Genomic DNA, 21,602 nt, shown 5'->3' with positions numbered 1-21,602 from the left:
ATTGAGCCACCGAAAAGGAAGATGCACCTTGTTGGTATAGGTATTAACTCTTAATTCTTTTAAGCTTTTCTTAACCTTATTTTCATGTCCTTAGAATCCCTCTCATTCAGAATGTGATACCAGATCATTCATGCCCCCCTCTTAAACTTAAGGTATTACATCCTACTCTTGACTTTGTTGTGGATTTCCCACTTCCACTTTCTACCTTCACTCCTAGAAATTCTTGAATTCTTTTTTTATCTCTTTCTACTTTTCTTGTTCTTGGTCCTTTGGTTTTGGTTCTTGGTCCTAGTCTTTTCTTTCGAGAGAATCTTGCTCTAATCCTGCGAAACTGCTCATTCAATAATCAGAGAAGACAAGATATACACTAAGGAAATAATATCATAATAATATCTCCGGAATAATATCACCTAAAATTAATCTAATTAAGTTAATACTCCATACCTAAACTGACTAAAGAAATAAAAATCCAACCACAATTGGACTTTCATCACTTACAAAATGAGCTTTTATTCATTTTATGAGAAATTTGCATATTCTTTGACAACAGTGTTCTTTTTTACCACATTAGTTCTAGGAACAATTGGCAGGAATCACAGAATTGAGATATTATTGATCTAAGAAACATGGACACGACGACACACCATATTTTAAAATCTAGGACACGTTTATTAAAATATTCATTTTTAGAATATATGTCATTTTTATAGTAAAAGAAAATTCATAGTAAATGAATTGATGCATTTATATGCTTAAAAGACTTAACTTGATTATTCCATGCTCAAAAGTCATTCTTATTGTCATATATGTGTCTTTTTAGTTTACTCAACAAGTGTTCTATGCATGTCTAATACATTTGTTGGACTAGCAAGCGTCGAATAGGTGTCTACCAAGTGACAGAATGTCCAAATGTCCGAAATGTGTCGAACACGGACACGCTATCCAATTAGCAAATTAGGACTAGATTCTTTTATTAATTAGGATTAGGATTAGTTTTCTTTTCGACTATAAATAGAGTACTTATGATGTAATAAGATAGTTAGTTTGTTGTCAAGACAGTTAGATAGTTAGTCTGTTATATTCTGTTGTTAGTTGAAACTAATCAGCTGTTTAAAACTGATTAGTTATACCCCAAACTACCAAAACTGATTGTAACTACCACATACAATTCATCAATAAATAGCCATTCTCCAGCTGAGAAAAGGCAGAGAATTCATTTTGAGAAATTACGTCCAACTTGAATTACATCAACTTATCTTCTTGTATTCACAACTGTCATTTGAGTTACATCAAAATCTTGTGTTGATTTTTCTTACATGATATTTGCTAAACTATAATGCTTTAATGTTCCCTTGTACTCCTTTTAAATTTTTTTATTTTAATTTCTCCTCTGTGGAGTTTGTATCTTCAGATCATTAGTCTAACAAATGTGTATCAAGAAAAAAATTAAAATATTATAGCTGTAAGAAAATATCAATACAGTCACAGATAAATTAAAGATTAGCATGATAATGAAGACAATCACACATTTTAAAGATGAGAGAAAGCATGCTTCCGTTCCTACCAACTCCATTCTCAACAACCTTAACCGGGATGGTGAAAAAGAATAAAAATGAAGCACTTACATAAACATCCTACATCCACTGTGTAGTCTTCTACATCGATCTTCTAACACATCCGTTGTTCGTTGTAGAGAAGATATCTACAAATAGTGGAAAGATAAAATAAAAGGTAAGGAAAGTTATCTGATTACCAAATAAATTAAAATCTAACTTTTAGAACAAGAGCTTCCAAAGAGGACCAAAAGATGGCTTCCACTCAAAATGTGCCATACTCGATAAACAAGTTAAAAGCTCCAAAAACAAAAAACAAAAGAACGTAAATTTGGCACATGATTGGCACTTACTGGTGAGAAGCAAACGGAGAACTATGAATGTTTTCTTTTTCTCTCTCTGTTTACTCCTCACCTACCTAATTCTACTTAAGAGCTATTTAATAATAAACTTTGACTTTTTTCTTTCTTTCTTTTTTTTTTTTTTTTTTTGCTTTTGGCAGTGGAGTGTTGTTTAAGGATTTCTATTCATTCATGAATCTTGGCTTTTTTTTAAATGGAGACAAGCCTCTTAAATTATTATTAATAAAAGAGCCTTAAGCTCAAAGTACAAGAGTATTATACTAAGAGCAAGAGAAAAGAAAATTTCAGTCTACCTCTGCAACAAAAGCTACAAAACAAATTCCAAATAGAAGAGATCAAGCTAAACAAAACCATATACGAAGAAGATATTACAAAGCATAATGCAAAATCCTCTCATAAAGAACTAAATTTAAACTAAAAACTTTCCAGAAGATGCAACTGGCTGTCTCGAAACAGCCTAACCAAATTAATCCATATCCAAGGAAGCTCGAAGAAGCCTTCACTATTCAGCATCGGCATGAAGGATTTACTTGTCACCCATATGAAAGGAAATCCAAGAATGACTGAAGTTGGTCTTACATCGAGAGAAATACATTAAACTGCTGAAGAATCAAATTAAAATAATTCCACAATCAGCAATTATTGATTCTAAATGATCTGGTATTTTTGTAAGACCGGGGACAAGAACAAGTAGCAGACAGCAACTTTGTGGATCCTGGCTCTTCTTCGCATTGAAACAAGGCATTGAGATCGGTTTCTAGAGGCTCAAAACGATTCTAATTTTCAAGTTCGGTTGACCTATCCAAATGCTCCAATTCCTCACTACTAACGCTGAAAGGAGAGTCGAAAAAGGGCTCACTCTTCTTCCCTTCTTGTTGGATTGATTGAGAGGGGTTTTACTTGGAGAGCCCTTCAGAAATTTTACCTCGGAGTTAGGCAAAGAGAACTCAGAGTACTTAAACTGGGTAGAGTTAGGATGATGAGAAAATGACTTTGAAGAACGGGTTGGGGCTTGAATTTGGGTGCAACTGATTTCCAATAAACAGGATTAGCCTCTACAAACAGCTTGGAGCTGCTGGAAAAAGCTGATGAAAGAAAATGGCTTCTGGATTTTAAGTACCGTTTTTCCATAATCTTCTTTGATTTCTTCTTCTAGATAAAATACTTCAGAAATGGCTTGAGGTAATGTGGGAAGATCTTGGAAAAGTTCTTTCATTTCAAATTTCCTCAGGAACCTTTTGATGAGGAAAAACGAGAAGAAGAGGAGATGGGAGCTAAAGATGAAGGGTTGAAAAGAGGGGCAGCAGCCATTGGTTTCTTTTGGAAAATAGCAGCTGAAATCATTTCAGCTTTTAGCTTTTTGTACATAGGATTGGAGGAAAGAGGATCACCAAAAAGAGGGCTGTTGGCTGGTTGAGGGGACTTTCCAGCTGTAAAAGAAGACACAGCCGTATTTTTCCCTTTCTTCACTAAAAGTGACTCTTCAAAATTTTCTTTCTTGTTCCTTTCAAAACAAAATTTCTTATTCTCTTTCCTTCTTAAGTGTGACTCTTCGAATCCAAACGAAATCACACTACTTTCCTTGGAGTCCAGATTTAAAATCACCGTCGCTTCAGGGGAGGTAATCAGGGCTGGCGGAGGCTAAAAACTGGTGAGTTCCCTATTTCAAAGCTTAAAAAGAATTCATTGTATATGAAGGAATTTTTTGTATTGATCTTAGATATTCTACCCCCTCGGGGAAAAATGAATCATCAACAACTCCTTCATCTTTTAAAGTCTGGTTTAATCTCTGCAAGTCAAATGGGTTTGAAAAATCCTCAAATGATAAATGGCCTTTGGTTAAAGGAGGAGGCTCAATTTGTTCAAAATCACCTAAGTGTAAGAAAAAATTCCCTCGGTTAAAGTCAGTTATTTCTAATGTAGCTGGTACAAAACCACATTGGTTTCTTTTTACTTGAATCTTTTCTTCGGAAACATTTAGAAGGTTGAGCATTTCAGAAGCGATATTTTCCAGACCTCCAAAATGATCTCCTATAACTTTGAATGTTTGGTTGCTCCAATAATCAAGAGGCTTTTTATTTTAATCCATCCTCCATAGCCTTCAATTACCGATGGTCTGCTATATTTACTTTTACTCCATTTCTCAAACTTTAAATGAAAAGGACCCATTACTTGCCATACCTCTTCTTTTCCAACAAACTCTTCTAGAGATCCTTCAACCAATTTAATCAAAGCATTCTCTACAAACAATGGATTAATGATTATTTTTTATTGAAAAAGATCCTCCAAAGTTTTTTTAAGTTCCTTCCAATCATCAAACGCAAATAATCTTAAAATAATCCATAGATTATCGAAGTCTTCTTTTAAAACTTCCGGATTTTTAGTGACCCAGTGTTAAGTTGCACTCTGAAAATCTAAGGTCAGAACAGGGGAAGAGATGCACTGTTTCACCAATTCTTGAACAAAGGGTCCATTAAGCATCACCTTTTCTACATAACTTGCTCTTAATGACTCGGAAGGAGGCTGCTAGGAGGTCTGGAGATGATTTCTGTACAAAATTGAATAATCGTGCTTCATCAAGAATCTTTCCAACATTTTGTGAAAGGATTTTCAGCCCCGTCGAGAGATACCAGAACAAATATGGATGAAGGATAAATTTCTGTTCCTCTTCCAAGCTACATACCTCATAACCCAACCTACTTTTGACCTAAATTTTAAGAGCCTTGTACTTCCAAAATTATCAAAACCGTTTTGAAGAAGAAAACCATTCTCGGGGCCACGCAAGAATTCAGAAATTTCCTTCAAGAACCATCTGAATTGAGTGTCTGATAATGACAAGATCTTCCGAGCTTCCAAGTCTTCTATATGGAAGTAATTTTTGTCGAACCAAATACAGTAAGGGGCATTCCTTACTTTGCATCTTTTTACTTCCATTTTCACCAAAACCAAACTGCCGCTGATACATGGATGGACAAGAAGATTCAGGCTCTAGGGAACTTATCGGAGAAGAAGGATGACAAACGACGGAGAATTTGTCTAACCCCACAATGCTAGACGGGGGATGTAGGCAGGTGACCAAAGTTTAAACTCATGGCCATCATACCAAATCCTTCCCCAATAATACACCCATTATCACTAACATTCATGAAGTCTTCCCAAAAACCAGAAGCTTTTAAATTCCTAAACGTATTCATTCATGAATCTTTGTTATTAATATCATGTTGTGAATCCTTTTTTTTCTTTAAATGCCATTGTATTCTTTCTTTTTTTTTTCCTCAATAAGATCTTGATTTCTTATTAAAAAATAATAAAACAATTTTTTTATAATGTTATTGGCCTTTGTATTTTCCTCTTTTAATTGTTTTCCACTTCATTTTGTAACCTTTTTTTGGATAGAAACTACTTTCATTGAAAAAAAACATTAAAAAATACAAGGGCATACAAAAACCAGCCTACAAAAAGAGACTCCCTCAACAAGAAGTCCTACATCATCAACTAACATAAAAGCTTAAGTTGATGGGTGAAGGCAAATTTTAATATTATATCACTAACACTCCCTTCACTTGCTTGAAATATGAAGAAGACCCAACAAGTGGTGATCAATATTAATTAGTGTATTCAAAGGACAAGGCACACTCTAAGACGACAAAACTTTTTAATCGCCTCAGGGCAAGAGGCGACAAAAAGGTGCCCCCTAATTAAAGCGAGGGACAACTACTAAAATAATAAAAAAATATTATTGTAAATAAAAAATATTTTGATGAGAGTGCTAAGAGGGTGTCAACATAGTCTCTCAAGTGCACCTCCTGATCCTTGGTTTTGTTTGTTTTGTTTGCTAATTGTATAATTCTCACATACTATGAGCTTTTGTATCACTGTTTATTTATTAATAAATGAGACGGTTTTCTCTTCAAAAAAAAGTATAAATAAAAAATACTTAAAATTAGAAATTAATTAACTCAAATAATTCTAAGAAAAAAAATATTTGAAAAAAGATATATAAATAAAAAATGCTTTCTAAATAGGAAAGATGATAGTGGTATGTGTAGTCTTTATTAGAATAGAAATATTTCCATTTGATAATTTGGCTAGCATGCGCTAGCAATTCTTTATTTGGTAGCCATATGTTCAATTATGTTCAATTCTTCCCTAACTGTTGATAAATGAATGCACAAAAAAAAGAGAGACGGCATCTTCAATTATGTTTCTACTTCTACAACTCTTTTTGTGTTTAATTCTTCCTCCAATTTTTTCTCTAACTCCAACTTTACAAACTTTGATACTTCCTCTCCTCTTAATCAAAGTAGCGAAGAAGAATTTATTTATTTTTCAAAAAAGAAAGTTGAACAATCGAATAAGGCAAGCGCTTGAGTTGCCTTGAACGTATGTGTGAGGCGACTGAAAGCCGCAAAAGGCGAGCACCTTACTCGCCTTGGGTGCTTGCAAGGTGCTAAGGCCTCGCCTCTCACCTTAGGCGAGCACCTGGTGGCACCTCGATAACTCCAATATTAATTGGGGAGGAAATAACAATGCATGGGTCAAGACCTCCTGGGACCACCAACTATGATACTATCTGAAATTACCAATCAACATAAAAGCTTAAGTTAATGAGGGTAGATTTAAGATGGTATCAGAGTTGGTGGTCCAAAAAGGTCCAGTGTTTACTTGATTGAACCTAGACCACGCTAAAAAGTCACAAACAATACAATTTTTTGGGTGAGACAAATGATAAAGACAAGGAAACAAGGAGTAAAATGGTCTCTCCCCCACCCAATAACCTTCCCAGAAGTAAGGATCCCTCACCACACAATGAACCAAGTGGGCAAAAGAAAGGAGCTCCTTGGTGATATTTGTCCACAAGTTCAAGCTCCTTAGAGATATCTTTCCACAAGTTCTAATGAGTTCCTTTAAACTCCTTCATCCACCACTCAAAAAATGGGACTGTGTTTACTTGCAACAATTCAACGCCAAGGATTGCTCACTGTTGTATGTAACATTTTCATGAACTTTCCTTTTAAAAAAAAATCATAAAAGATAAAACATTTTGAAGGACTATCAACCTGTTGGATGCTAATTATGGGTGTTCGTCCATGGTCGGCATCAATTTTGGGCTCAAACTAATGTCAATAACTAACATATCAATTTTCTTCACCAAAGATCACCATCTATGGAGGGTTATGTGATGCCAATCAGACAACCACACAAGCAATCAATTGGCTTTGGCCAAAACAGATGTGAAAGCTCGAGCAAACAAAAATGAAAAAAACATGGGAAAAAAGGTGTCTCCCTTGTTGCCTTTTCTCGAAAAAGGAAACAAAACTCTTCATTAATATAATGAAAAGAGACGTTTCCCTTGTTGCCATTGAAACTAAAAAAGAAGATAAATGGAGAAGAGAGAAGTGGATGAGAAAGGGGGAATGGAGTGAAAGGGAGGAAACAGAGGAGAAAGAATAGGAGAGAAATGAAGATTGAGGAAAATGAAACTAAGAACGAAAAGATAAATCAATATGTTTATCTCTCAATATATTAATATATTATATTATATCATAACATAATATAATTTTATTCTAGAACAAAAAATATAATATTTTGTTTATATTACAAAGATTTTGCAATGTGCAACATTGAAAGAACCCCAGGGCGTATCAAAGGAGACATCAGCAATGCATTAAAGAAGCATCTTTATTGTTTCATTTTCGTTTAAATGATACAGTCAGTCAATTCAATTGGAGATACGGGTTTTATTGTCGCCAACCTATGGATACATAACCATCAACGACACCTACTGACCAATGTAAGTTTTTGGTCCCCCAAGCATGGTTCGTTCATGTTTCACTACCTTGGATTTTAAAGCAGCAAAATCAAATAATCCATATTTTACTTTTGGAAGAACTCCACTATCTTGATTATCCTCCTTATGTCGATGATATTATCATAATTAGTATTGATGATTTTGTACTCTACTCTTATTTCTAATATTCAAAATATGTTTATGTCAAAGAATCTTGGTCCTTTATTTACTATCTTGAATTCGGGTGTCTTATTTAAGTAATGGTTTGCATTTATCTCAAGATGTGCATTATTGATCTATTGAAGAAAGCTCAAATGTTAGAAAGCAAGTTATACACCACACTTATGAGCTCAAGTACCACCAAATCCCACCATGCTGATGAGGTCGTCACTGATATGACTAAATATTGGAGCAATTTTAATGCCCTACAATATTGTACGATCCCTGACCCAAACTTATTTTTGCCATCAATAAGGTATGTCAGTTTCTCCTTTCCTTCATGACGATGGTGCAATCGAATGCTTTAAAGTGTATCATGTGATATTTGAAAGGTACAAACAAGTATGGTACTTTGGTCACCCCAGCATGTTTCCTAGACAAGTGATCTATTGATGCCAACTTGAAAAGTTGTTCGGGTGGCTGTCATAGCAATAGTGGATACTACACATTCTTGGGAGATAATTTGATATCATGGTCACCTTCCAAACAAAAGATTGTATCTCTACCCAAACCTAAGTCTGAGCTCGTGGATTGGCAAATGCGGGAAAGTGTTTTGGGTGGTATCTCTTCATTAGAAGTCGTGGTTCAAACTAAAATCACCATGCACTCTACTTTGCGACAATATTGGTGCAGCCTATATTGACAATGGAATCATGCACCAACAACAAAACATATCAAGATCAACCAACACTTGATTGTGTGTGCATTCTTGAAAACAAACTTAGTAGTATACCCTTTCCAGTAACAGCGTCCTGATATCATGGCACAAGGCTTACCTTCCATGCATTTTCAAAACCAATGTGTCAAGCTTACAATTCTGCATCCCCCAGTCTGCTAGCGAGGGGATGTTACACAATCAGATTGAGGATTTTTATTTAGTTATCAAGAGCTCTGAAATTATTTGTTAGCCTTTCTGTTATTCTCTGTAACCCATTGGCTCTTTAGTCACGTGTAGGGTTTTCTTCTTCGCATATTAGGGACTCTTCATTCTATTCACCGTGCCGTTTTCCTCTTTTGGTGAATACAATTTTCAGATTTCGTCTCTCTTAGATTCTGTCCCTTTCCTTCTACAACTGGAGCCTGGACAGAAGCCGTTTGCAATAAAAGAGAAGCCCATTCTAACTATCCTCCATACTCATCAAGGAACTTCTAATCTAACCATAATTCGCCTTCGGGTTTCAATTTTAGCAGAGTAGTAGCTGACCAGATTTTTAACATTACAACATAACATGGCAACTGAAAGGATAAATCGGTTCATCAATGAAAAAGGGCAAAAGAAAGGGCAAGCCCCGTCTGATTGTTTTTCACATTGAAACGAACACGGACGCCAGACAAATACAAAACACAAGCTCAAATACAAACAACCGGATTAAATCTTCTCAAAGTAGAAAGAAATGATTCCAACATCACACATAACCGCAGAGAAGCTCAAAACTGAAACAAATCCGTAAGCGAACAGAACTCAGGAACAAACAAAGAAACAATCAAAATTAGAGGAATTCGATCCATAAAAGGAAGGTACCTGTTTCAAGAACATAGGAGAATCCTCGAGTTTGATAAACGCCCCCATTCCGTGGTTGGGTTGCAAAAATTTCCTGCGTATATTTGATTTTGCGTCTTTGTTTCTCAGCTGAGAGTTTGAGATTCATTCAGCCATGGCGATTGGGAAGAAATGAGGCATCCTCCATTATTGTGCACGTGGAGGGCTCCTTGGTCATTATGGCTTCCAAAACAAAACCCCATCTCACCCAACCAAATGTTCTCTTCTTACCATTATTTGTCAGTTATTCACTTTCTCCAAAATGCCCCTCGACCTCAAATATTGTTTTATGGTTACATACACGTATTAAAATGTCTGTAGAGAATGTATTTAATTTACCAATTTTTATATTGAATCAAAAGCTAAATAAATGGAATACAACATCTAACATAGTTATAAATTATATGAATATTATTAATCAAGTATTAATTAAAATGCTTCTTCCATTTTTCAAGCATAAAATCTCAGAAGTTTGAGGACATTATCAAGTGAATTTCAATGTTTTCTAGATAATAATATCCTAAATTTTAAATTTTGAAAATTTAAGATAGAAGATTTGTTTAGTTGGATTGTAAAGTATTTAATTTTACTAAAAATATATTTTTTTTAAAATGGTAGTATTTGACAAATTAAAATAATGCATTTTTTAAAAGTTCATTTATGAAATAATCAACTTTGAAGAAATCTTTAAAAACTAAATTCACGTATAAACATTTTTTCTAACCAAACGTCTAGTGTTTAAATTTTATACTCATTTCCAAAAAATGTAAAGAAAAATGTATTATTGAAAAATATCTCAGACCTAAAATAAAATAATGGTGGTGTGAAATTTGATAGCAATTCCTGTGAAACAAATTGGCCAATAAAGAAATTTGTAAATTCAGAGATCTTCTCGAAAGTAAGTTATTGTGTCTTATTCTTTAAAAGCATGCTTATAATTTATTTAGAATTTTGATTCTAAAAATTTGTCAATGTACCGATATTTTAAGATTTCTAAATTAATTTGAGAAACAGTTCTTTAAATTATTCCGCTGCCACAGGGCTTTTATCCCTTCACACTAAATGATAAATTTAACTGTGTATAATTTATTATGTTACATACTATCACCTTTATGTTACGCGCTTTATTAATGTGTGTATGTATGTACACTAGAATCACAAGTTCTCCAATAGCACCCAAGCACATTTGGACTAGAGAGGAATAAGTCAAACTGGTGGAGTGTTTGGCCAATGGAGATGGTTTCATCTAGTGGGTGGAGATCAGATAACGAGATTTTTCGACTCAGATACTTGGTACAATTGCAGCGGATGATGGCAAAGAAGTTGTCAAACGAACTAATATCCAAGGATTGTCGACCATAGATTGTCGGGTCAAATCCCTTAAAAAACCTATTAAGCGATCGTAGAAATGTGAAGGTCATCGTGTAATGGCTTCCATGAAGAATACCAATGTATTATTGCAGAGCGGGAGTTGTTCAACAGTTGTGTGAAGGTATGCATTTTATGTACAACGTTCTACATTTATAATCCTAATCAACGACTAATCTATTAAAATATTTGCACAAAGTCATTCTATAGCAAAGGGCCTAAAAAACAAATTGTTTCCTTGGTATGATGATCTATCCTATGTGTTTGGCAAATACCAGACTATGAAAGCACAATTAGAGACATTTACTGATGTAGCGACTTTAATGGTGTTTCCCTTGATGATTCACATGATTCAAAGATCTCGATGATGTATAGTAAGGGATTGGATATTTCACCTGATGAGTTGTTGGAAACACGAGCATGTCGATCAAGTGAAGGAAGAAATGCTTTGAGTGGAAGCAAGAGGAAACAAGGAAGCCAACTGTCTAAAACAGCGGAGGTCATTAGGAATGCAATGAAATTTGCAAATGGTTAGTTGAAAGCAATTGCAGCTTGACTAAAAGAAAAGGCGTGCAACAGATGTCGTACTATGTGAGGAACGTTAAACAACTGCAAGATATCCCTGAACCAAGTAGCTGAGAGAAGGTGAAGCTTATGCTTATCATATTCCACAATGTGGATGACAGAGAGGGATTCCTGTCAATACTCACGAAGCTCAAATTGAAGTGTTGCACTATTCTGTTGAAGATAACATTTGACCGGTTGTCAATTATATTTCTTTCTTTTTTGTCTAGGTGGTTATTGAACTTGATGAATTCTTTTTATGTACTAATGTATTGTATCAACTTTTTTAGAAATCTTATCTACTTTAATGAATTTATATTTAGCTAAGAACATATTGAAAATGTTTTTTTCCCCTTGTAAGTTCGTAGCCAAATTGTAGGGATGTGTGCGTAAACTAATTTCAAACACAATGACCTAAAGATATGCAAAAATTACTTTGTAAAGATTAACCATAAATTTATCAAATGAACATCTTAATGTACTGCCATATATATGTATGACAAAAAAGAGTAGTAAAAAATCCAGATTAAAGCTAAATTTATTAAATGAACATTATAGTTAACTAGATTTAATGAAATCAATTTAAGAAAAATGTGTATTTCAGGTACCATATATGTATTCCAAAAAAGAGTATTGAAAAACATAAATTAAAACTAAATTTATTAAATGAAAATCTTAGTTAACCAAATTTAATGAAATCAATTTAAGAAAATGTGTATTTCATGTTTTATATATATATATATATGTATGCCAAAGAAAGAAAAGTGAAAAATCTAGTTTCGAATATAGTATATACGAAGGCCAAAAAAGAGCAGTGAAAAACCAAATTATAATAGTTTTCATTCCAAACGTAGGTTACCGAACACAAACTAATAACTATAAAAATGTTTACGTAAACATATATTATAATAATATGGATACAAACACAGATTATAATAAATAATAAACTATTATGCAATTCAAAAACAAACTATAATAATAACAGTGTAATATTATGCTTTCAAGCCGGAACTTTTTTATTTATAAGATTTGGAATATGGTTTCGGGCTTCTCAGCATCGCCAAGGGGCAGCGATTAGTTGTGAATCGTTGTTCGGTGTTATCAGTCGCCATTTCTGAAACGGATCTCCAAGATCGGCCGGCGAATGTCGTCAAATTCTGCAGGTCGGTTTCAATTCTCTTTTCCACTTCCGATAATAAGTTAGGTCTCCAATAAGATTGAATTCCAATTCGTGAAAATTGAACTGAAATTGTAACGGACGTAAAAGTTATTTCCTTTTTGCAATACCTGATCCTCGAGTTTTCATGTAAGGAACCATGGAATTGCATAATTCTTTTGTATTTAGAACCGAGTATAGAGACTTGGGATGATTGCGATTACGTACGTTTCGTCCTTACCCCTGCAATTTCTCAACCTCTTGAAGATTTAATGATGTTACGGTTGATATATTTCCCGGTTCGGAGTGGTTTCGTGGATACTTTAATGTTTGAAGTTCTTCCTTAGTTATGTATATTGCATCAAAGTGGCTGTATTCGTGGTTCAGGATAATATCAGGTAAACACAGATGGTGGGAGTTACTTCTGGTGGAGGAACTGGGCGTCGTTTACCGCAGTGGATGCTGGGAGTCCGTGCTGACGACCAAGTACAGAGAACTAATGATGCAGAGAACAACGAGAAGGGTCTAGAGGAAGAACTTGACTCTCAAGCATCCCTAGCCAAGGAAGCAAATTCGGTTAGGTGTCATCCAAAATTAGTGTTGCATCAACAGAAAGAAGTTTTGATGGATGATTCGTGCGTTCTGGAATGTGAATCTAAGAAAAGGAAGGGAAGAAAACTAAAATCAAGTCAAATTGATGAGGCTAAGGATGGTCACGACCCTGAGGCAGTCCCAGCTAAGAAATCAAATAGAGTTAGAAGGAAGCCTTTGAGCTCTGCTTTGGAAAAAAGAAAAAGACCTAGAAACTCGGGCTCCACAAGCAATTTGGATATCCAAGTTCAACCTCCGGATGATGATGATATTGAACTGACAGTGGAAGATCTACTGGTCATTGCAAAAGAGGTTGTTTGCCCTCTACTACATAAGAAAACTACATTTTATTTTCTGACGATTCTAGGAAGTAGTAATCAATTTATGTTATTCCTAACATTATTGGTATGCTTTAGAGATTGACGGATAGTTGAATGCTATGAAGCACAAACACAAATACAAATATAGAATATGGATATGAGTACCAATTTTGAAAAAGCTAGGACACAGATGCATTGATGATAACTTTTCTTTTTTCTTTTTCTTTTTGATTTATAGATTCTAGGATATGTAAATTTAACATAAAGATACTAAATGTAACCCACTAAAAATCATAAAATGTCAAGTTAATGACAATAGTACAATATACAATACAAATGTCAAAATACTATACAAAAAGCAACATCAGAGATATTGAAATATTATAGTTGATAGATTACCATAGAAAAGGTTGATATATTACCATAGAAAAAAGGTTGGTGGCGCATTGGAGTTAGATAGATCAAAGAAGAAGAAGATTGGAGGGAGAAGTACAAAGATAAATGAAGAACTTTGTTGAATTGTTGAAGATATTCAAGTGGGTTATTTTTTGCCCGGCTTTGTGGGGACTTAATCATGATTAGATGATTCTAGGGTTTATTTTATTTTATTTATTATTATTATTTTTAAGTTTTGACTAGGGGCAGTGGGCTTTTAAAATAAACTGATTAATTTTGGATTGGGAAAGATTAGATGAGCTTTTATTTATTTATTTTGGAAAGGTCTAGAGTGCCCCCTTCATGTATCTAGAAGGGGACTCGTGTGTTTGATATTAAAAAAAAGAAAAAAAAAACAGATTTGCCAACTTCGCGTATTAGATACGTAGTTGGGAGTATTGGTATCTTGTATCTGATACCAATTGTCTACCTCACATGAAGTATTTGTGCTTCATAGGTTGAATGTTTGGTGGGTTTGCTTATTTTAACTATTTATGCTTTTAATTCATCTACTATTCAGTTTTAGGAACATAATTATTTTCATTTGCATGCAGTATGTTGAAGCTGACAAGGATAGGGATAATAGGCACAAAATATATGCAGAACGTGAATCTAGTAGAATAAATCAAAGAACAAGCTACACTAGGAATCAAGCTGAAGGATCTTTTATTACTAATAATGATAGCAAGCAGAGTGCACTGGTTCTTAAAACCTCAATTCCTCATGATTCAACTGCAATTTCAGATGGTGAAAAGGTTGATAGAAGTGTCAGCACAATGGGAGATCCTGCGAAGGACATGCTGAATTTGTTTTTGGGTCCTTTGCTTAAGAAGTCTGTAGAGATTGAGCAATCCAAGTTTCTTACAAAAGATGTACAATTTTCTTGTGACTTAAAGAGTCAAAATCAAAGGCATAATGATAATGTTGGAGAAGTAGTCTCAGTAATGAAGAAGAAGAGCAGCCTGAGAGATAAGGTTGCAATATTCCTTGGCTAAATAAAACAGATAAACCTATTACAGTGATGTTTCAAGAAAGAGTAGATATCCCAAGATGTTTTTTGATCCTTGATAATGGGCCGACAAGGATGATGGATTTGAGGTACTTTCACTCTTTTGCTTTTAGTTATTTTGGGTGTAACACTTTCAAGAGTTGTTTACTGCTTACACATATCACAAAGATTTAGACCTGGTTGCCTTGACAAGCATTTTTTTTTTGAAAAGGAGACAGCCTCTTTATTAATATAAATATAATAATAATGAGACAAAAGCTCATAGTACAAGAGAATTATACAATGAGCATGTAACCATGGAACATGGGGTGCACCTAGGCATCTCAACTAGGTTGACACCCCCATAGCACCCTCATCATATCCAACCAAGCTAAAACCCATAACAAAGGAGTATTGTCCAAAGGCAAAACAAAGAAAAAGAAGTACAGAGAAATACAAATATAAATACAAGAATAATCATCCTTCTAAATAAAAGGCGACCAAAAACTCGCACCGAGACAAACTTGAGATCCTCGGAGAAAGAACACCACAAGGAGGCTGAAAAGTGGTGACTCCACTAGGGACTTATGCTAAGAAGCTTGCACTGAAAATATCTCTGGAATCTTCCCAAGCACAATTCTGACAATAATACAAAACAGTTGAGAAAAAGCAAATAGGAGCTATAAGGAGTCACTAGTGGGAGAGCATAAGAGCAGATTGAAGGGGATAAACAATGACCAAAAACGAAATTCCAAACAAAGATCCACAACTTTTATTTAGAGGAAGGAAATAACTCAAAAACTTTCCAACAGGAGTCAGCGGCCACTATCTTTGATCAATTATAACCCTTTCTTTCTATTATTACTAAAGCCCTAAAGGAATCTAAAATTCACCGACTTCTTTAACCTTCAAAATTACTTGAGACAAAAGTTCCAGGAAGCTACTTTCTGATAAACAGCTAAACATCTTCTTCTTTCGCAAGTCATATTGACTGCTGGAAATCGTCTTGCTAAACTTAATTACCTCCAAACGATCAAGGCTCCACAATGAACTTTGATAAAACAAAAAGTTCCAGTCAAATATATCGTTTCTTTATGATCATACAGTCCATATTCAAATGAGATCCATAAATTTTTTTACAAAAGGTTCATAAGCAACAAAAGAGCAAAATATCTTCTCAATTGAGGAATTTGGAATATAACTTTACTTTTGATACTTGTAGCAAAACCAAAACTGGGGCGATCTTCTTTATCTTCTTTCTAACTACCATTTTTTTTTCATAAAACTCCCAGCTCCCTTTAATTTCAGAAGGACTTGCCTTGACAAGCATTTAAAATGTTCAAATTTACCAAATGCATTTTGAGAAAGGAAAAAACACTTAAACATTCACCAATATTATCAAGAAAAATAGTCTGGTAGTCTCTCTGCCAAAAATCAAATTGTTCAAGCTTACACACATCACAAAGATAAATTAAGATCTTGTTCTTGTTAGGAAGTATCTGATAGAACACCGATATAGTGATTCTATTTTATTGATATCTCAAACAGAAATTACAATATGAAAGAAGTAAACGAACAAACAAGTAAAAGAACCCTAACCCTCTGCCCTTCCTCTCTTTCAAGGAATGTTGCAGCCCAATATCTCACCAAAATTCTTTCCCCTTTCTTCCCTCCCCAACTTCCTATTTATAACCAACTAACTACCAACAAATCTAATTACCTTTATACCCCTACCCTATATTAATCTAGGTATCTAACAATATCCTAACAAATTTGTTTCAGAGCCATTCATCTTGGAACTTCAATTTTAGTAATGGATCTTGATAATGGAATTAACGTATTCTGAGAGATACATATAGAAATTAGAGAAATAAGACAAATGATCAAGGATTCTCAACAAAGATGGGCAGAAAGAGAAGATTACTAGTCATTAGAGCGAAGAAAGAAAACTTAATTTGAAAGCTATTTGGTTGAGTTTGAAGAGTGGTGGGAAGATGATGATCGTACCTGAGTATCCTCCTGAAAAAGTTCCAACCTCACTAGCATGAATCTGCTTTCATTTTTTCGAAATTCAAATCACATTTGAATGTAAAGCCGATCAAAGTTTGACTTATCAAAGTCAAAAGTCAACATTTCAACTTTTTACAACTTTGACCATTTCCATCAATTCCAAGCTTTCGAATATGAATTCGTATTCATATTTTAAATATTTAAATCATATTTAAACATAAGGTTCTATCTCAAACTGATAACCGACGGTTATATCACATATATTCGTTAGTTTCTCTCTCTTGACCTAATTTGAATTATTCTATCATATTGTTCTAAGTTTCTGATGGAATCCAGAAACTAAGAGAATAAAATTCTACTTTTATTGATAATAGATTCAAACTGAATCTAGGTTACACACACTAATGCGATCACACACTAAAACTGAAAACTCTCTCCTGTTATCCTATCTCTCCTGTTATCCTATCTCTCAAGGAAGAAGACCTACTCCTTCAAAGTTTCTAACTAACTTTCCCGCCCCACATTTGGTCTTTATTTATACTAACCTAACTCACACGTGTCACTCTACACACGTGCCGTGCCACTACCCTTCTTCCCTCTCCTACTATTTTGATATAGTGTTGGAGGTCTATCAGTTTCTTCCATATAAGCTAATAGGGGAACTTAATGGACCTATAGATCATGAGTTCCAGCGATCCGAGATTAACTGATTAAACTTTTTTAGATCGAGCTAATCAACATTCGTTAACTAACGGGTCATTCCACTAAAGTTCTATAGTTGCACTCTCCTCCCTATAGATATAACCATGATCAGTAAGTTAATCATTTACAAATAGTTCATAACTTCGACTGGTTAAAATATTGATTTACTCTCGAGACTACATCTTGCTCCTTAAATCCCACTGATCCATTATTGTACTATTGGTTTATGGTTTAAACTGTAAATCGAATCCCTCTAGGGCCAATGAGAGGGTGGGGCCCCTTGTTCAAGATTTGGATTCAGTCTTTAAGAGAACAACCTATCTACTAACCCTAAAGTGGGTAGGAGGAAATTCCATCTTGCACCCTATGTCTCTAGTCCTTCACCTGGTCTTACCCTTGAAATGGAAGGCTTATCGAGCCAGCGTTGTTGAGCTGTCCTCACCTTTGCAGATTTTTAAGGATAATTCCATTTGAACAAAAGTTCATAGTTAGTTCAAGATTAAGACTAAGTTACCTTAGGTCATCAATAATCGAAATAGTCAGTTTTATATAATCAACATTGTTATAACTTAAAATTAACTATTTCATGATTCTAGTCTTATGTAAACTCTTTACATAGGATGTCCCCATTTTCATGTTTTTACATGAATGATTTAGGATCACATTGTTTCTACTAACTACAAAGCGGACAACATTTATAGTGTCTCCTGAATAAGGTATCTAACTTTATTCATACACTGTAGACCGTTTGGGCTATATACTCGAACTTGATCCACATGTATGTCTCAAGTTCAAGTTTACACTAGATAGCCTCGGGACCTTAGTTTATTGGATTCAAGATTATAACATTCAATTTTCACTGATAAGTTCTCAATAACAACTTTATTGAATAAAATATAATTTTAACTACAAACTACGAGTTTTAAGACATAAATTCCTACAAACTTTCACTTGGACTAAAACTTCTAGTATGAGAAAACAACGTTGAATTTAGCCGTGAGAGAATTACTCACATGAGTATAATAAATACATGAATACAATAAACCAGGACATAAACCCAAATATAAAGATTACACAAATACCCTCCGTACAATTATTTTTAACAATTATGATTTTTTTCTTTAAAAACAGCACATCTGTGACTGAAGTTTGATCTTCCAAAGACCGGAGAGGAAAGGGGAGTGAGGCTGGTTATCATAGGGAGACAAGGTACACATAATAACTCATGGTTGAATGGTTAAATTCTACAAAGTGTGCACACTTCAAGTTGAGCAATGGATTTGTGTTTGAAATATTTCGGATAGAATCATCATGGGTTGACCTAGTGGTAAAAAGAGAGACATAGTTTCAAATAACTAAAAGGTCATGGGTTCAATCCATTGTGGCCACCTACCTAAGAATTAATTTCTTACGAATTTCCTTGACATCCGAATGTGTCCCGTGAGATTAGTCGAGGTGTGTGTAAGATGGCTTGGACACTCACGGATATCAAAAAAAAGAAGAAAAAAGGAACATTTAAGTTGGCACATGTTAGCACAACAGGTACATGTCATACATTAGGTGTGCAAATTAAATATGAACCCAACTTTTGTTAGTTATATGTCACACAATTGGTAAACATAATAAACATACAAAATAGAATCATGAGGTAAACTACTAAAATTAATAAATTTTAAAATTGAAATGCATCAAATATATTTTTTTAAGCATACTTAAGCCTATTGACTTTATATTTCTTTGCATCAAATATAATTTTTTAAAGCATACTTAAGCCTATTGACTTTATATTTCTTGTTGGTATAAAAATGATAAGAAATGTGGATTTTATAGGCCAAAAAGGTGCAATATATGTCTGCTTCTTTAGCCAAAACTATAGAAAGCCACGACCTATGGACATGGCTATTGATTGAGGGTCTTGTCTTTAGTCTCAGTTGAATGTTTTGTTAATCACGGTTGCCAAACACTTGTAAACATAGTAGGATCAAATTAGTAGTATAAGGAAAACTTCATCAATTTTGAAGTGAAATGCATTGAATATTCTTTTTAAGCATACATAAGCTTATTGACTTTATATTTCTTGTTTTCTTTAAAAACATATATATATATATATATATATTATATATATATATATATATATAATATTATATATATATATAATTGTAGCTATGTTTTTAAGCTTATGGAACATGTTCTTGACATGGTCAGAATTCTTTCTGGGAATTTTACGCAGTGAAATTAGATATATATCCTGTATCAGTAGCTATTTGAGTCAAGGTTAAACCAGGAACAGTTTTGTGCACATTAGATTTCTTCAAAGACTTTTTTGCTTTATGTAACATTGAGTTGTCGACGCAACTATAATTTCATTCTATATGTGCTTCAGTTGAATTGGTATTTGCTATAGTAATGGTCTTCCGTATAGTAGTTCTTTTATTTGTTATTGCTGTGATTTAAAGCCGAAAATTTGAAAGTCCTATTTTGTAGCCAGTTTTTTCCACATCATCTCTGACTTGTTTTCTGTACTCAGCAAACGTGAAGTGTCTATAAGGTGAAGGCTCTCTGCAACTCCCAATTTGAGAGTGATAAGAAGGGCAGAGGAAGTATGCTATCGAATATCTTTCCCTCATCGGGTTAGCCACGACCCTATGCTTTGCACTCTTGTACGTATCATTGCTCCAGGCCTGCAGCTTAACTTATTAGTCCGTGATCTTTTGTACTTCTTATAATATTTGGCAATCAAAACTAGTTTGATAAATACTAACATCAAATAAGATGATGTATTAGTTAAATAAACATTTCTCTTAAAAAGGAAAAATACTTTTTGAAAGGAATCCCAAAACTCATCCTACTGTCTAAGGAATTTTCCTGTTTGAGTTTGAGGATGATTTTCTTTTGGGATGAGGAACACAGTGGGGTTGTGAAGCTTGTTTTTGTTTGAAATTTGTAGGATATGCGAATCAGATCTTAGAGGCTCTTTTTACTGTGTTTTATATGGAACTAGTTTTTTGCCATTCTTAACATAACTCAACTGGTCTAAAGGTATATGTTTTTAACCTAAGAGGTCAAAGATTCAATCCCATACATTACATTTGAAGGATCTCTGAGTTAAGGTCTAGAAAAAAAAAAAAGAAAAAAAAAAAAAAAAGCTTTTGCACCATTTTTAGACACCACCCTATGTATGGTATGTTTAATATATTGCAAATGTCTTCAATGATGTAGTTATGTGAGACTAGAATATATTGTGGTTTGATTCCAAAATCTAGTCTCACTCAGCTTTGAAGAAAAAATCATTAAGTTAATGATGCTCTATCATATTCTTCAACATTTCTTTCTGCATTCCCAGATTTATATATTTCAACCAGAAATAAAATAAAGATGAAAACAATGAGAAAATAACTAAAGTTAGTTTATGTTGTAATAATAGGTTGGTTTAGATGAAGGTTCTGTTCCAGTAGATCCAACCCGGGTGGACTAACCAAGGGAATCAGTTGAGAGATATCACACATATATGGGTCAAGAACTTCCATAAGGAGGGGGCAAAGATATATATAATGAAAGTCGACCAAATTGTATAATTCTAAAACATTATGAATGACATTTTTTTGCTCTTATAATAATTTATTTTGGTTCTGATACTTTTATTTGTTATGATGTGTTGCATGTATTTTGAGAAGTATAGTGATTGATTAGTTGAGATAGCATTTTCACCCAAATATTCTATGGAAAAAACAGCCTTAAAAAAGGAATGGAATATTGCAAATGAATGAAGTAAGAAAACCTATAGTCCAAAACAAAAAGGTGGTTTAATTATTTGAGTATTGATTGCAATGGATTTAATATTAGGTACCAAATTATTGGACTAAATCATTATCAGAAGTATTAAAAAGAAAATGTTAGCTAGCCAAATTATATACTGACTTCAAAATGTTGAAGTCCAACTTTTTGTATATATTCAGAGAGATGGACATATAGATAGAAAGAAGTTTAAAGTTCTTTTTTTTTT

The 21,602-nt window shown here is 33.9% G+C and overlaps 2 protein-coding genes across 7 annotated transcripts in view; one reads left to right on the top strand and one right to left on the bottom strand.

The window, feature by feature from the left end:
• The window catches only part of LOC101221303 (ADP-ribosylation factor GTPase-activating protein AGD4), a 45,143-nt gene extending 35,478 nt beyond the window's left edge, over positions 1–9,665 (bottom strand). Inside the window, exons 1-2 of one of the 4 annotated variants that reach the window (XM_011656188.2) lie at positions 9,448–9,665; positions 1,626–1,702 (exon numbers count right to left, since the gene is read on the bottom strand). In XM_011656188.2, coding sequence (XP_011654490.1) covers positions 1,626–1,702; positions 9,448–9,495 — 125 coding nt within the window. In that variant the 5' untranslated portion in view covers positions 9,496–9,665. Of the gene's footprint in view, positions 1–1,625; positions 1,703–9,287; positions 9,348–9,447 lie in introns of those variants that run through there. The other 3 variants (XM_011656187.2, XM_031885186.1, XM_031885187.1) reach the window with 3 other exon arrangements.
• A 2,727-nt stretch (positions 9,666–12,392) lies between these two features.
• Positions 12,393–21,293, top strand: LOC101221064. 3 transcript variants are annotated; one of them, XM_011656186.2, is made up of 5 exons: positions 12,393–12,560; positions 12,941–13,456; positions 14,454–14,997; positions 18,731–18,808; positions 20,127–20,610. In XM_011656186.2, the coding sequence occupies exons 2-3, from the start codon at positions 12,962–12,964 to the stop codon at positions 14,892–14,894; spliced, it is 936 nt and encodes a 311-aa protein (XP_011654488.1). In that variant the 5' UTR covers positions 12,393–12,560; positions 12,941–12,961; the 3' UTR covers positions 14,895–14,997; positions 18,731–18,808; positions 20,127–20,610. The 3 variants fall into 3 exon arrangements, with proteins under 3 accessions (XP_011654488.1, XP_031741551.1, XP_004142324.1); XM_031885691.1 differs by lacking the exon at positions 18,731–18,808 and adding an exon at positions 21,024–21,293 and having other exon boundaries at positions 12,394–12,560; positions 20,127–20,259; XM_004142276.3 differs by lacking the exon at positions 18,731–18,808 and having other exon boundaries at positions 12,394–12,560.
• Positions 21,294–21,602: the final 309 nt, after the last annotated feature.

Source organism: Cucumis sativus, chromosome 5 (genome assembly GCF_000004075.3).
Source record: "Cucumis sativus cultivar 9930 chromosome 5, Cucumber_9930_V3, whole genome shotgun sequence".
Classification (NCBI taxonomy): Eukaryota; Viridiplantae; Streptophyta; class Magnoliopsida; order Cucurbitales; family Cucurbitaceae; genus Cucumis; species Cucumis sativus.
Note: the sequence above shows the minus strand (reverse complement) of the source record. Positions and strands in the feature narration are given on the sequence as shown.